This window comes from Oikopleura dioica, chromosome PAR (genome assembly GCF_907165135.1).
Source record: "Oikopleura dioica chromosome PAR, OKI2018_I68_1.0, whole genome shotgun sequence".
NCBI classification, from domain to species: Eukaryota; Metazoa; Chordata; class Appendicularia; order Copelata; family Oikopleuridae; genus Oikopleura; species Oikopleura dioica.
Window position 1 is genome coordinate 15,819,835 of NC_137293.1, and position 12,519 is coordinate 15,832,353.

Below are 12,519 nucleotides of genomic sequence, written 5' to 3' on the forward strand. Positions count from 1 at the left end.
ATCTTTTATTCTAGCTTTATTTTCTAAATCTATTATAAATTTCATTCTTTCTTTTTCCGATTTAATTTTTTCTTCATCGAAAAACTTTAACAGATGTTCATTAAATAATACCCTAATTTCTTCTAATTTTTTATTACAATTTTCAAGTTCCCTTACTAAAATTTTTTCCCGTTCCCTACGAATTTTATTCCTTCCCCATTTACAAAATTTTAAAACTGAGGCTGGTACCTTTGTAAAATTAGGCAATAATTGATCAGAAACACAGTTCGATAAGAAATTCTGTGCTCCCCTGGACCTGTGCATTTTTGATGCCAAGTTTTCCAAGCGCTTGATTCGATGTCGGTAGCCATTATTTGAATCGTTAATTGACATCAGAAGATAAATGAGTTCGTTTTTATTGCAGGCTTAACGTTTTCGGAACAGAAATTCCATCATCAGAGCCGGTTGCTTGAAAACTTGACGATCTTTTTTACAAGGGAGAAACTGACCTTTTCTTGTTGAAGAGTGAACTGATCAAAATTGCGAATAATAATTTGATCCCTAACCATATTCTAGAGAAAATTCTTTAACCCAAACTGTTTTTATAATCTTTTGAATATTTTATAATCTGTTTTTGAAGGCAATTGGAGCCTCTGAGATTATAAAAACAGTTTGGGTTAAAGAATTTTCTCTAGAATATGGTTAGGGATCAAATTATTATTCGCAATTTTGATCAGTTCACTCTTCAACAAGAAAAGGTCAGTTTCTCCCTTGTAAAAAAAAGATCGTCAAGTTTTCAAGCAACCGGCTCTGATGATGGAATTTCTGTTCCGAAAACGTTAAGCCTGCAATAAAAACGAACTCATTTATCTTCTGATGTCAATTAACGATTCAAATAATTTATTGCCAATAAATAACAAATATAATGCGTATAATACAATAATTATTAAGGACCCACCCGTCAGCTTTTTTCGAAAAATCTATTTTCGGAATTTAAAAATTTTGACCCCGGAAATGGATTCTACGGGTCAAAAACGATTTTGACGCTTCATTTTTTGGGGTCTATCTCGACTCCTTCACCCTCAAAATCGCATTTGAAAATCGGACTTTTCGCCGAAAATTGACGAAAATGACCTTATTTTGGCAAAAATATAGATTTTTCTTGGTCAAAAAGCTGACGGGTGGGGGTCCTTAAATGAAAGATTTGTAATAAAAGTTGCTTTTTATAAATGTATTTTATCAAATAGCCTATATTTGAAATAGGGTGTACTTATTTTAATGGTAAAACACTCTCTGATGAACCCTAACCCTAAATCTAACCCTCACCCTAACCAATGGTTTAGGGTTAGTAAAAATTTTACCTTATTTATTTTCGAGTTCATCTTTTACCTTATTGAGCGAAGGCCGTTTTCTTACCTTTTATCAGAAATTACTTCAGTTTATCATAGCGGAAACTCCCATTAATACTGCCATATCACTATTTGACTGTCGGTTATGCATATTTGTCAGTGAAGAAATCACGACTTTGTTTTGCTTATCAGCGTCAGAACGTGTCATTAGCCATCACAATCGTTCTTGTTTCGCTAAAGTTTCCGGTGGCCAAAGAGAAAAGCTGCCAGCTCGTCGACGTCCGATTCCGGCCTGAAGAAATATCGACAGTTGGCGTTTTTGATAATGTCCGGCCAAATTAAATATCGGAATAGATTTACGCGCAACAGTTGGAATTGAACAAAAGCAGCGTGCTTCCTACGACAACATTTGGCCATTAGCGGACGTCCCATTCACTGGATAAAGTTCGGTGCAACGTTGAAAGGATATTTTGTTACTGGAAAATATAAAGAAAGAAGAATGGAGGCAGGAAACGGTCAAAGCTGTACTAACGCGCTTGTGTACATTTCGTACTTATTTCACATTGGAACGATTGACTTTTGTGCTTTTTAAAAAATAAAGGGTTTGGTTGGCAATCCAGGATAGGTTTAGTAAAAAAGTAGTAAAGGGTAATTCTTAGAGCTGCTCCTAAGCCTAACCCGTAGAGAGGGGTTATCATTCGAGCCATCCAATATCTCTAGAATCTAGGCTAGTGGTTAGGGTTAGGGACTGGGGGCTCCGGGGGACGAAGCCTCCTAGTTAAGGCCTTAGGTGGGGGGTCCCAGGGGGGGTCCCTGAGTTAGGTTGAGGGCTAGGGGCAGCTCGAATGATAACCCCTTAGTACCCCACCCCCAGTTATGGCATAAATCAGGGGGCTTTGCTGCCCATCCTCTTTCTGAGTTCCTAACCCTAACCACAAGCCCAAATTCAAGAGATATTGAATGGCACAAATCTTAGGCTTGAAGGATAACCCTTCTTTACTGGTGAAAAATATTTAGACTTCGTCAAGACCCTCTGATTGAAAAGGTGTCTGAAGCCTTCCCGTGATGTCACTCACTCCCTCGCTTTTTCTTTCATTTCTAATCTTCAGATCGAATAACTCACAGTCAGTCTACATTTGTTTGTTCGGCCCCTTTGATGTGGTGTTGAGGGACATATTTTAGCGCAATTACCTCTGTAAACTCTGAGTTGATTGACGCGTCTTCCCGTATATTTGGTATTTTTGGAGCTTGTCTAAAACATCCCTAAATCATTTTATTTACAAAAAATCGTGAACTTTGAAAATGGACCTTGCTACTTCCTTGTTGTCTTTTCCATCTTTTTTGGGCAAATTTCACCATCTTGATAATGTTGAAAAAAGTAAAAATGTCATCGAGCGTTGGAGTCAAAATCAAAATGCCACTGAACTTTCCACAGCTCTGCCGACTGTCAACGTAAATTTTCATATTCCACCGCAAAATATACGAGCAGCATCCTGCATGGAATTTAAGCATGACAAGGTTAATGAGTTGATTTATCGAGGCAGAAGCCAAAACGAAATAAAATCAAGAATCACAATGACGGACGTGATATTTTCACAGCCACGCAGGTCCAAGATACATGTCGTTTATATTACAGACAGAACTGAATGAGAAAATACCGATGATAGCAGGCTTTTGCCCGGGATTTGAAGCTGTTCGCCACGGATGGCGAACAGGTTATCCGGTCAGCCAATCACAAGACAGGATTCTCTTAGTGGCGGCGTAACCCCGGATTTGAGTCTGCTATCATGGTAGTAGGGGGTTACCATTCGAGCTGCCCCTAACCCTAAACCTAACCACTACCCCAGATTCTAGAGATATTGGATGGCTCGAATCATAGGCTCGAATGATAGCCCCTCTTTACGGCTATTATCCGTATGTCGTCAATAAAAGACGAGGATGTCTTAGAGACACAGGCGCACATCAAAATACGGTTTACGGTGCGGAATCCGTTGGATTAAAAAATGATGCAGAAAGGAAAGAATCGCAATCTTTGGCGAATTTCCTTGGTGGAAAGAAGCACAGCTTGAATGTCAAGAAGTCACTGGATATCTGGTGACTTTCGAGTATAAAGTCACTGTCTGGCAGTCTCTAAAGTTCACCAACTTTCACTGAAAGAAGATCCGGCAATATAGTGCCCAGTTACTGGTTTTCTTTCTTCTGTTTTTCAAAAATATATTTGACATTCTGTCTCCACCAAATCAAGACTCATCTTCCTTTGTTTTATTTACTTCATAAAACGTCTCCATCGGAAACAAGCATTCAAGCGCGAGGGGACTTTGTGTCTGAGGCAAAATCCACATTTGTGGATTGCGTATCTTCCAATTGGTAATATAACGATTCAATTTGCGGCTTGATACTGCAATCGGCGATGCACAAGCGCGGTGACATGGGAAATTTGTGCGAAAGTCGTAATTTGCCGATGTTCGACCGCGGCTGGATGGGCCTGCCCTTTGCTCAATTCCATGTTATCGCAAACGGCCGTAAATTGTCAAACGGGGAAACCGGTCGATATACATTATCACACAGCGAATACTTCCGTTCCCCAGCTGAATTGCTTCGTAAAATTTCGCGGAGTTCATTTTGAAGAATCTTGGATTCTTGAGCCAGGGCTTTATTCAGTCAGATGGTGATTGTAAATATACAGTAGATCAGTTATCATTGCTGATTGTTAGGCAGAAACTGTCAGTTGTCATGGCCTCATTTTCCGGATTAGTAGCGATAGAAATAAGTGGAAGAACTTGATATACCGGCTATCTGCACCTGTAAGTATTCAAGACCAAAGCGACGATATCGAACTGTCGGGCTGCTTGTGACAGGCACCTGCACAAAATCGGAAAGCCCAAATATCAATATTACCATTTTACTGTACCAACATTACTGCCGACCACGCGACACACTCCGGGACCAGAGGAAATAAGTTCCAACATATCCTTCCTTCCGGAACAATAGCGGAAGCACTCAAATGAAAATCTCAAATGTCACACAATGAATTTGCATGTTCCTACAGTTAAACTTTCGCGATAATGTTATTCTCATCAACCACAAAGCGACGATTTATTGCCTCCATTCTAAAATATTATGAGGCGATAGCCATCTGGCCAGGAAAATAGCGCGACACTGAGAAAGTCGCCGAATGTCGCCAAATGTCGCTAAATGTCGCCGAATGTCGCTGAATGTCCCCGAATGTCCCTGAATATCGCCGTATGTCGCCGAATGTCGCTGAAAGTCGCCAAATGTCGCCGAATGACGCTGAATGTCGCAGAATATCGGTGAATGTCGCCGAATATCGGCGAATATCGCTGATTGTCGCCGAATGTGGCCGAATGTCGCTGAATGTAGCTGAATGTCGCTGAATGTCGCCGGATGTCGCTGAATGTCGCCGAATGCTGCCACTTATTTTTAAAATTATTTTTGCATAGCTTCGAGACAAGTTTCAGCTTTTTTCTCCGAAAAATCTCATTTCCGACTTATTTTACAAAAAATTCATAACTCCATGATTCCTGCCTTATTCATTTTATTAACGAAACTTGACGTTTATTGAGTCTTTCTTTGAATCAGAGAAAGGGTCCAAATATATCGCCCAGTATTAATTAGGCTCAATAAACGTACCTGCCCCTTTGATGATGACGCGCGGCACCCTCGACGAGCACTCGCCGGGGGCGATTTACAGCGCCCCAGGCGCGTGCTACGAGGTGTATAAATATACTTAATTTTGAATAATATTCTGCCAGAATGATTCCGCCGTATAACTGTCGCAATAACGAGTTAATTGCGAAAGGAACAACCATTTTGACACGTTTCTGGCAAGCGCGAAATTTACGAACTGAGAAGATCTTTTTCAAATAATGCATAAAGATACCATAGTCAAAAACTGGTGTTACCAAAATTTTGTCGATTGAAGAAGATTCTCCAAGGGACTTCGAATTTCAAGAAGGGCTTGTAAAAACGGCGGTTGACCTTGAAGCTAGGCTGATCTTTCGAAAAGCGAAGGAACAAACTTGCATTCTGTATAAGAAAATAGGTGGATTAGCCAACCCGCGCTGTGATCCTGCGCTGGGAAGGCGGAAAAGCGACGGATTACCGGACGACCGTGCGACCTGCCCAAAAAGACCCTTCTCAATAAATGTTGTTTCAACTCCTTCCACAACAATATCTGAACATACACCTGAATACACCGACTAGCGCACACTTTCTTTTGGGCGGACCTCAACGCTAATCGCTTTACAAAACAAAATACAACTTAGTTTTCAAGTACTCGGCAAATACTAGTAATTACGCTGGGGTGGGAGTAGAACTACATATTCTCGCTTATGCTTATATACAATCTTACATAAAGTTTATATAAGTCTCTGACTAGGCGGAATGAAGTTTTTCTGCGCACATGGTCTCCGAAAGTTGAATAAACAACCCTGACTCTGTGTTTCCGATGCTGGAAGAGGAGGAGAAGAGAATAGAAACTCTTGATTCCGTCTATGGAATCGGAACGGTTTCAAAGTTATCTTTGTTTACTTTCACCTTTTAAAATGAAAATTTTTTAGAACACCATATTTTTGGTTCTTAATGCGTCCTGAGGTTAAATTTGTTTCATAAACTTGATAAGAGGAATTTTTGACCAAGAAAAATCAATATTTTTGCCAAAATTAGAGCAAATTTGTCATTTTTCGTCAAAAAGTCCAATTTCAAACGCGATTTTAAGGGTGTTAGAGTCAAGATAGACCCCCAAAATATGAAGCCTTAAAAATCGTTTTTTGACCTGTAGAATCCATTTCCGAGGTCAAAATTTTGAAATTCCGAAATTTAATTTTTCGAAAAACGCTGACGAAGGGTCCTTAAATTTTTACCTTATTTGGTTGATTTACAAAGGTGTACAAACAGCGAGTACGCGAAACATCCTGGATGACGCGACACATAGTCGATCATTGCTTTTTGAAATATTAACAAGAATCTAAATTGGAGGGTATGAAATTGCAATTTGCTCAGCATAATAGCCTAACGAGGATATTTGTCTTGCTCCGGCAGCCTGCGAGGGTCATAAATTTGACGCCAAGTAGGTTCCATTATTCGATAATAGGTAAATATTGAGGGTAATCACGCGATACATTATTTAACAGCAAATGCTTTTTCGCGTGTTCGGTTTGATTTACGGCGGAAATCCGAAAGGTTGAACGAGTAAATTGACAGAATTGTAAAACATAGAAAAATAGGGAATTCATTAAGGGGGTAGATATCAAGAATTGGATTTTCTTTCAGTCTTTTTTTCCTAATTTTCAACATAGTGACACCCATATTTTTTCTGCTCAAGATCCATGTCAGGCAATTATCTTTTTCCTATCGAAGCCGAAAAATTAGATTTCTTGAGAAAAATATGGGTGTCACTATGTTAAATTTGGGAGAAAAACCTGCAGCCAAATGGCGATTCTTGATATCTACCACCTTAAGTCCCGCTATTTTTCATAAACACCAGTCGTATTAGAGCAAAGTTTGAAATATTTAATTCACGCATTTAGAATTGATACAGCCTGCTGTGTATCAGCTTTTGTGCCCAAATCCGCGGCGTGTCGGTGACCCGCCCGGAGTCGCTCACAATAGAGCCGCGAGCACTTCAAAAGATATATTTTCGTATATCACTCTTTGATCTGGAACATGCTAATCACGTGTTAATATTTAACTTCTTTATTCTTATTCAGTATTGTAACAGCGGCGGGACACTGGCCAGCGTTTCGGCGCCGGCTCAAGAATCTGAAACTCAAAATAAGCTTCCGCTAAATTTATCCTTCCGGAGGTGGAATGATTAGTCCTCACAAAATGGAAGTTGCGTTGGAAATTAAAATTGCGCACGAAAAGTTTTGTTATCGAAAACAAGCTTTTTTCCATTAGATTTCATAAAAACCCTGGAGAAAAACTCTCTTGGAGAGTGTGTCCAAAAAGCAAACAGTATTTTGATAAACTGTATTTTCAAAAAAGCGCGCGGTTATGATCAAAGGGCTTTTAATTGACCCTAACCTTCTTTGCCTTTGATACATTCTACTGTAGCGTCCTGCTGGGTGTCATCCTTCTACTTGTCAAGCTTATTGGTACCTGTTTTCACTACCTCTCTCTCTCTCACGCCTGGAGCCATGTTAGTACCAGCCTTGAGTTATCAGCCTTGATCTGTGTTTAAAATTGTATTCCTGCGGAAGTGAAGACATGAAATGCTAAACAAGAGACGATAGTAAGTGTTGTTGATCCAAACATGTCTATTTGTACAAAAAGGGGATGAACGATAAGCAGAATATGAAAAGAATAGAAGATTTTCTCTTTCTTTGAAGATCGCGTGTGAAATTAGCTCGAAGAATCGTGGGTAGCGGTCGTCATTGCTCTCGACGCAGAGTACATCATTTCGTTCAGATGGCGAATGCGCTGCATTTGAGATATTTGCGAGTGAAGAAGTTGCTGTCTGAGGAGATTTTCGTAGACAGACGCTGTTGGGAGGGGGTTTGGCTGGAGATTGCCGAAGCTCGTCAATGCTGCGCTGGCGGCCGTGGAGAATGCACCTGCTCCGGTGAGAGCAGTTGTGGCGCCAAGCAGAGCGTTGTTTTTGTCCGCTGTCAGGCTGGGCAAGGGAGATGGAACTGAGCTAGGAGAAGTGTTGATTCCCTCCGTGCTGATGGCAGGCGGTGATGAGGAGGAAATTACTCGTCTAGGGCTCGACTCGGAAGTCGGAGCTTTGAGGATGGAATCGATGGAGAAGGAAGCTGGCTTTGTACAGGAGTTAGGCGAAGATGTGCCGCTCAGATCAACGGGCTGTTTGAGCGCAGGCTCTGGAGATACTGGAGCTGATGGCATCGGAATTATTGGCGGCTGAAATATCAAATAAGTAAATTTTGAAAAAGCTATGAAATTAGATGGAAGACCTTGAAATTGAGATTTCTACGGAACTTACCCGAACAGTTAGAGCTGGATTAAACGGAGCCCTCGCAAATGGAGGAATTAATCCAAGTCCAAGCCCAGGCGGAATTCCAGGAAAACCAGTAGACGCTACCGCCTGATGTCTGTTGTAATTCATCCAGCTGGCCAAATGGTCGTTGTATCCTCCAACTAGACACGGAATTAACAAATCTGTTGATAAAAGTGTTTTCTTACCGTTATACGGGAGAGTTGTTGGCTTTGGGCGCTTGAATCGCTTTCTTCTGCGGAGAAAACTTCCATTATCAAACATGGACTCTGCTGCTGGGTCGATTGTCCAGTAGTTTCCTTTTCCAGGATTCCCAGGCTCTCTTGGTACTTTGATGAAGCAGTCATTTAGAGACAAGTTGTGTCTAAAATTGGAAATAAAAGGTCAATCAAAATTTCTAATGCTACCTAATCGAGTTCTGCCAGGCTGGAAAACGATCTTTGTAGTAAGGAAATTTAGCAATTATGTAATCGCAGATTTCGCTTAGCGTGAGTTTCTTCGTTGGTGAGTTCAAAACCGCCATTGTTATTAACGCTAAAAATGGGTTGAATTCTCATTTTTAACTTTTTAAACTTACCAATATACGAATACGGCGGCTTGACGAGTCTATCTTCGCCGGATTTCGAATCCTCTGACAATCTTGATTCCTCCATAATGACCATTCGTGACCTCTGTGAATATTGCCGTTGGCTACAGCCACTTTTTAATTGCGCCTCTGACCAAGAGCCAGAGCGCCTTTACTTGGAGCGCCACCTGGAAAAAACACGCCCGAAGACAAGGCATTTTTCGACAATTATTTTAGCAAATGGTGGCGCTTCATATTCTTAAATAAGCGCACAAGAGCATTTGCAGCTCGCCCATTTCACGGCTAATTTGATATTAATTCGTGTATTACTATGCTTGCTGATGAAAATTATGGGCTAAAGACACGATAAATCAAACAAAGATCATTTTAGGTTTTCTATAAAAATATTCTATTTACAATGTATAAAAATTAAAAATAATAAAAATAATAATATGTACAGGAATCAGACAAGACTGTATGTGGTTACATGGGAGGGTTACTCAAGTTGTTCATTGTTTCAGCTCGGTTCATTGCGTCCAGCACTGTCTGCTGCGCGTTCATCGGCTCGTTCTTGTCGTCCATGAGCATTTGCGCCAGGTTATCGAAGAGCTCTTGGTCCATTTCCATCATTGTTTTTAGAACATTGCAGACCTTCAAAATTCGTTAGAATCAACTTGTAGTGCTTTTTACTTACAAGCATGACGATGGTTGCACTCCAGTGTGTCTTTGCCGCTTCATACAGTGACATAAAAACAATTGGCATCACCATTCGAATGTTTTCCTCGATTAAGCTTACGACGTATTCGTTGTTCCAGTAGTAAAGAGCGCGCTCCGCGACCTAAATATGGTGAAAATCGGGGCGGTCATAAGTTGACATATATGAATTCGGAAATGTGAATACGAACCTGGAAATGCTGACTCTTCATACACAGAGCTAATCTTTGGAAAAGAGGCTCGCAGATGTTAAGAAACTCATGTGGCTCACAAACGTCAAGGATCTCTTCGATTTCCGAAAGGAACATTATTTCTAAATATGAATGGATTATGAATAGATAATATAGAATTAGTCTATATAATAGGCTCAGAAGGATCCGGATCGTTACCTTTCCAAGCCGGTTTCCACCAAATAAAGACGCTTACCTTTGCTAGTATTTGTGATGGGCCAAACTCTGAGCATTGATCCGACGACGAGCATTGTCGATGCAGATTCTTTCTCGACAAATTGAACGATACAATACGACAAATGAGGTTGAAATGAAGTATACCGAGGCGATTTGTGTAATGGGATCAAAACCTGAAAATTCTACTGAAATCAAGGAGGAGAACAGGGACTTACCTTCGACAAAAATAATTTATGCTCAGCTTTGATCGGCACTGCGAAGCCGTTAATGATCGATCCGAGGATTTCCAGTAACTCGCCAACGCCGTTGAACGAATCGTCTTCGTACGCGAATTCGAGGAAAATATTGTTGATGGATTTCCTGATGAAGCCTCGAAGCCCCAAAAATTTACCTAGCAAAATGAGAATCAATCAATTTGAGTTACTAACAGTAAACGTACCATAAATTCGATGAAGAACAGTCTTAACAATTTCTCGCTCGCGTTCATCATGTGAATTCAGCAAGCCAAGGAGCTAGAATCATTCTTAGTCATGTTACCTTATTCATGAATTACCTGTGTGATAAACGAGGCGTCTACGTATTTCTTCATCGTGTTTGGATGGAATGCTTGGCTTTCAAGGAAATTCACAAACAAGTCGTGGACGAGGCTAACATGTTCATACTGTGGATCCTTAAATTCATATAGCAACACGAAAGATGGAAAGAAGACTTACGTGGAAAGTATCGTCATCATTTTCGCCCCCGACTCCAGGAACAGGCCTCGGCAATGGACGAAAGACATTGATTTCTATCATCGTCATCATATTCTTGATAACAGGCTCGCGCAATAGCTGGGGAATCGTTTGAACAGCCTAAAGTTCAAATTAAAAAATGGGACATTTAGTGGATTGCTTACCTCTCGTAACTCATGAAGCGTCTCTGTTTTATTCTTTTTTTGCCTTTCTTCCTCCATGTTAACGTACCCATCGAATGAGTAAATCTTCGAGCATATTTCGAGCTTGCGAAGCATCAAGTCAGCTTGATCTGATTCTTTTGCATCTCTAAAAAATCCTGAGTGACTGAAGCTCGTCTTAGTCACTTACCTGAGTAGAGGGAGTCTTCCACCAGGGAGTCTTGGGCCAGCTGGTCCAGGTGCCTTTTTACTTCCTCTTGGAGCTCCCCTACTCTTCCGCATTTCGGTGTATGCGCTTCTGCTGCACTTTACCTGCGCACTTTCAAACTGAGCGACACTGATGTTTTCATTTTTCGCGGTCTTCTGCGAAAAACATGTTCTAGAGAAAATACCCCATTTCCTGGAATTTATCATAATAATCCCTACTTTTGCCAGATCGTGATAATTCCATCAAATCAATCAAAGAAGAATTGTGCCATTTTTTTTCAAAAAATAACATTTTATTTTATAAAAAAGTTGCAGTACAATGAAGTGTTTATTCATCAAGAAGGGTGAAGCTGTGCTGACTGTACGATCCAGCATGAATTCCTTTGATGGTAAAATCTTCCTCCTCCTCTTCGCTGCTGCTGCTCAGCAAGTCGATCGTGTCGATAATAACTTGCTTTTTCGCTAGCATTTCGATAATATCTCACTTTCAACCCTCCTACTTACGTTTTATCGGCACACCAGGCTCAGTTTTAATCGTCCGTTTTCTTGGTCCATTATTTTTACGAACGTATTTTCTTTTCGGTTTTGTTGCTGGCGTCTCGGATATTTTAACCGGTTCTTGAACACCTTTTGGTTGCGTTCTTTTAACTTTTGACTGCGTGAGATTTAAAGATGGCTTTAAAACATTTGGACGAAGAGGATCTTTTTTTCAAGCTGAATATTTTATTGAATGATTCTGTGGTTTTATACTTATCATTCATATAAATGGAAATTTATATAGAAATGTTCATGAGTGACTTTTGTGGAAACTATAAGCTTTATTCTTGCCAGATGATGGTCTACGCTCCACATTTGCTAGAGATTCCTTTCTAGGAGCATGTGTAGACATTTCCATTTGAAGAGTTTTGACATCAGCAGATGAAGACGTTGAATAAACAGTTGACATACTTTCTGACTCATTTTCTGAGCGTGCTTGAGTAAAATCGAATGGATTCTCTTGCGAGAAAGTTGTTGAGCATCGAAGGGGAGTTTGAGAAGGGATCTCGCTGGTGAAGGTAAAGTTGAGGGAGGACTCGTCCTCAGCGCGCTCTGTTTTTGTCTTGACGCCGGCTAAGAAACTAGATGGAAATTGAAATCTTTATTTTAAGAAATTCAAAAAGCCGGCTCCTGCGAAAGAAGCTCACTCAGCGGCCGGTCGTCTTCATCATGTCTCGTCTCGGTGAATGAATCGCTCGAATGGAAAGAACTCGGTTTTGTAGCGGAATTTGCCCACGGTGGTCGGAAAACTTTCTTAGATGGCACTTTGAAGACTGGCCTACGACATCCTGTCGATTCCGGTTCAGTTTTTATCATAGATGAAGTAGGAGTTGAAACTGGTTGTCTAAAAGTAGTGCTAGAAGCACTGAATGTTGGTCGACTTGGTACTGCAG

General features: G+C 40.6%; 2 protein-coding genes across 2 annotated transcripts; both read right to left on the minus strand.

Moving 5' to 3' along the window:
* Positions 1 to 7,587: 7,587 nt before the first annotated feature.
* Positions 7,588 to 8,975, minus strand: LOC145703405 (uncharacterized). The gene is made up of 5 exons (XM_081780764.1): positions 8,882 to 8,975; positions 8,712 to 8,838; positions 8,493 to 8,668; positions 8,293 to 8,447; positions 7,588 to 8,210 (listed from the first exon to the last, which is right to left on the minus strand). The coding sequence occupies exons 1-5, from the start codon at positions 8,964 to 8,966 to the stop codon at positions 7,692 to 7,694; spliced, it is 1,062 nt and encodes a 353-aa protein (XP_081636890.1). The 5' UTR covers positions 8,967 to 8,975; the 3' UTR covers positions 7,588 to 7,691.
* Positions 8,976 to 9,334: 359 nt separating this feature from the next.
* On the minus strand, positions 9,335 to 11,208 carry LOC145704808 (serine/threonine-protein phosphatase 2A 56 kDa regulatory subunit epsilon isoform-like). Its single transcript, XM_081782278.1, has 10 exons — positions 11,073 to 11,208; positions 10,886 to 11,030; positions 10,704 to 10,841; positions 10,544 to 10,660; positions 10,430 to 10,502; positions 10,206 to 10,381; positions 10,010 to 10,163; positions 9,775 to 9,896; positions 9,564 to 9,707; positions 9,335 to 9,520 (listed from the first exon to the last, which is right to left on the minus strand). Exons 1-10 carry the CDS (start codon positions 11,162 to 11,164, stop codon positions 9,353 to 9,355), a joined length of 1,329 nt encoding a protein of 442 aa, XP_081638404.1. The 5' UTR covers positions 11,165 to 11,208; the 3' UTR covers positions 9,335 to 9,352.
* Between the last annotated feature and the right edge of the window lie 1,311 nt (positions 11,209 to 12,519).

Excerpts from the sequence above, each read along its gene's own strand:
- LOC145704808 (XM_081782278.1), bottom strand. The coding sequence starts at position 11,164 with ATGCGGAAGAGTAGGGGAGCTCCAAGAGGAAGTAAAAAGGCACCTGGA. Across the intron at positions 9,708-9,774 it reads TGAAGAGTCAGCATTTCCAG|GTCGCGGAGCGCGCTCTTTA; the intron begins GTTCGTATTCAC and ends CACCATATTTAG. Across the intron at positions 9,521-9,563 it reads GTGCAACCATCGTCATGCTT|GTCTGCAATGTTCTAAAAAC; the intron begins GTAAGTAAAAAG and ends CGAATTTTGAAG.
- LOC145703405 (XM_081780764.1), bottom strand. The coding sequence starts at position 8,966 with ATGGTCATTATGGAGGAATCAAGATTGTCAGAGGATTCGAAATCCGGC. Across the intron at positions 8,839-8,881 it reads GCCGCCGTATTCGTATATTG|CGTTAATAACAATGGCGGTT; the intron begins GTAAGTTTAAAA and ends ACCCATTTTTAG. Across the intron at positions 8,211-8,292 it reads ATCCAGCTCTAACTGTTCGG|CCGCCAATAATTCCGATGCC; the intron begins GTAAGTTCCGTA and ends TTGATATTTCAG.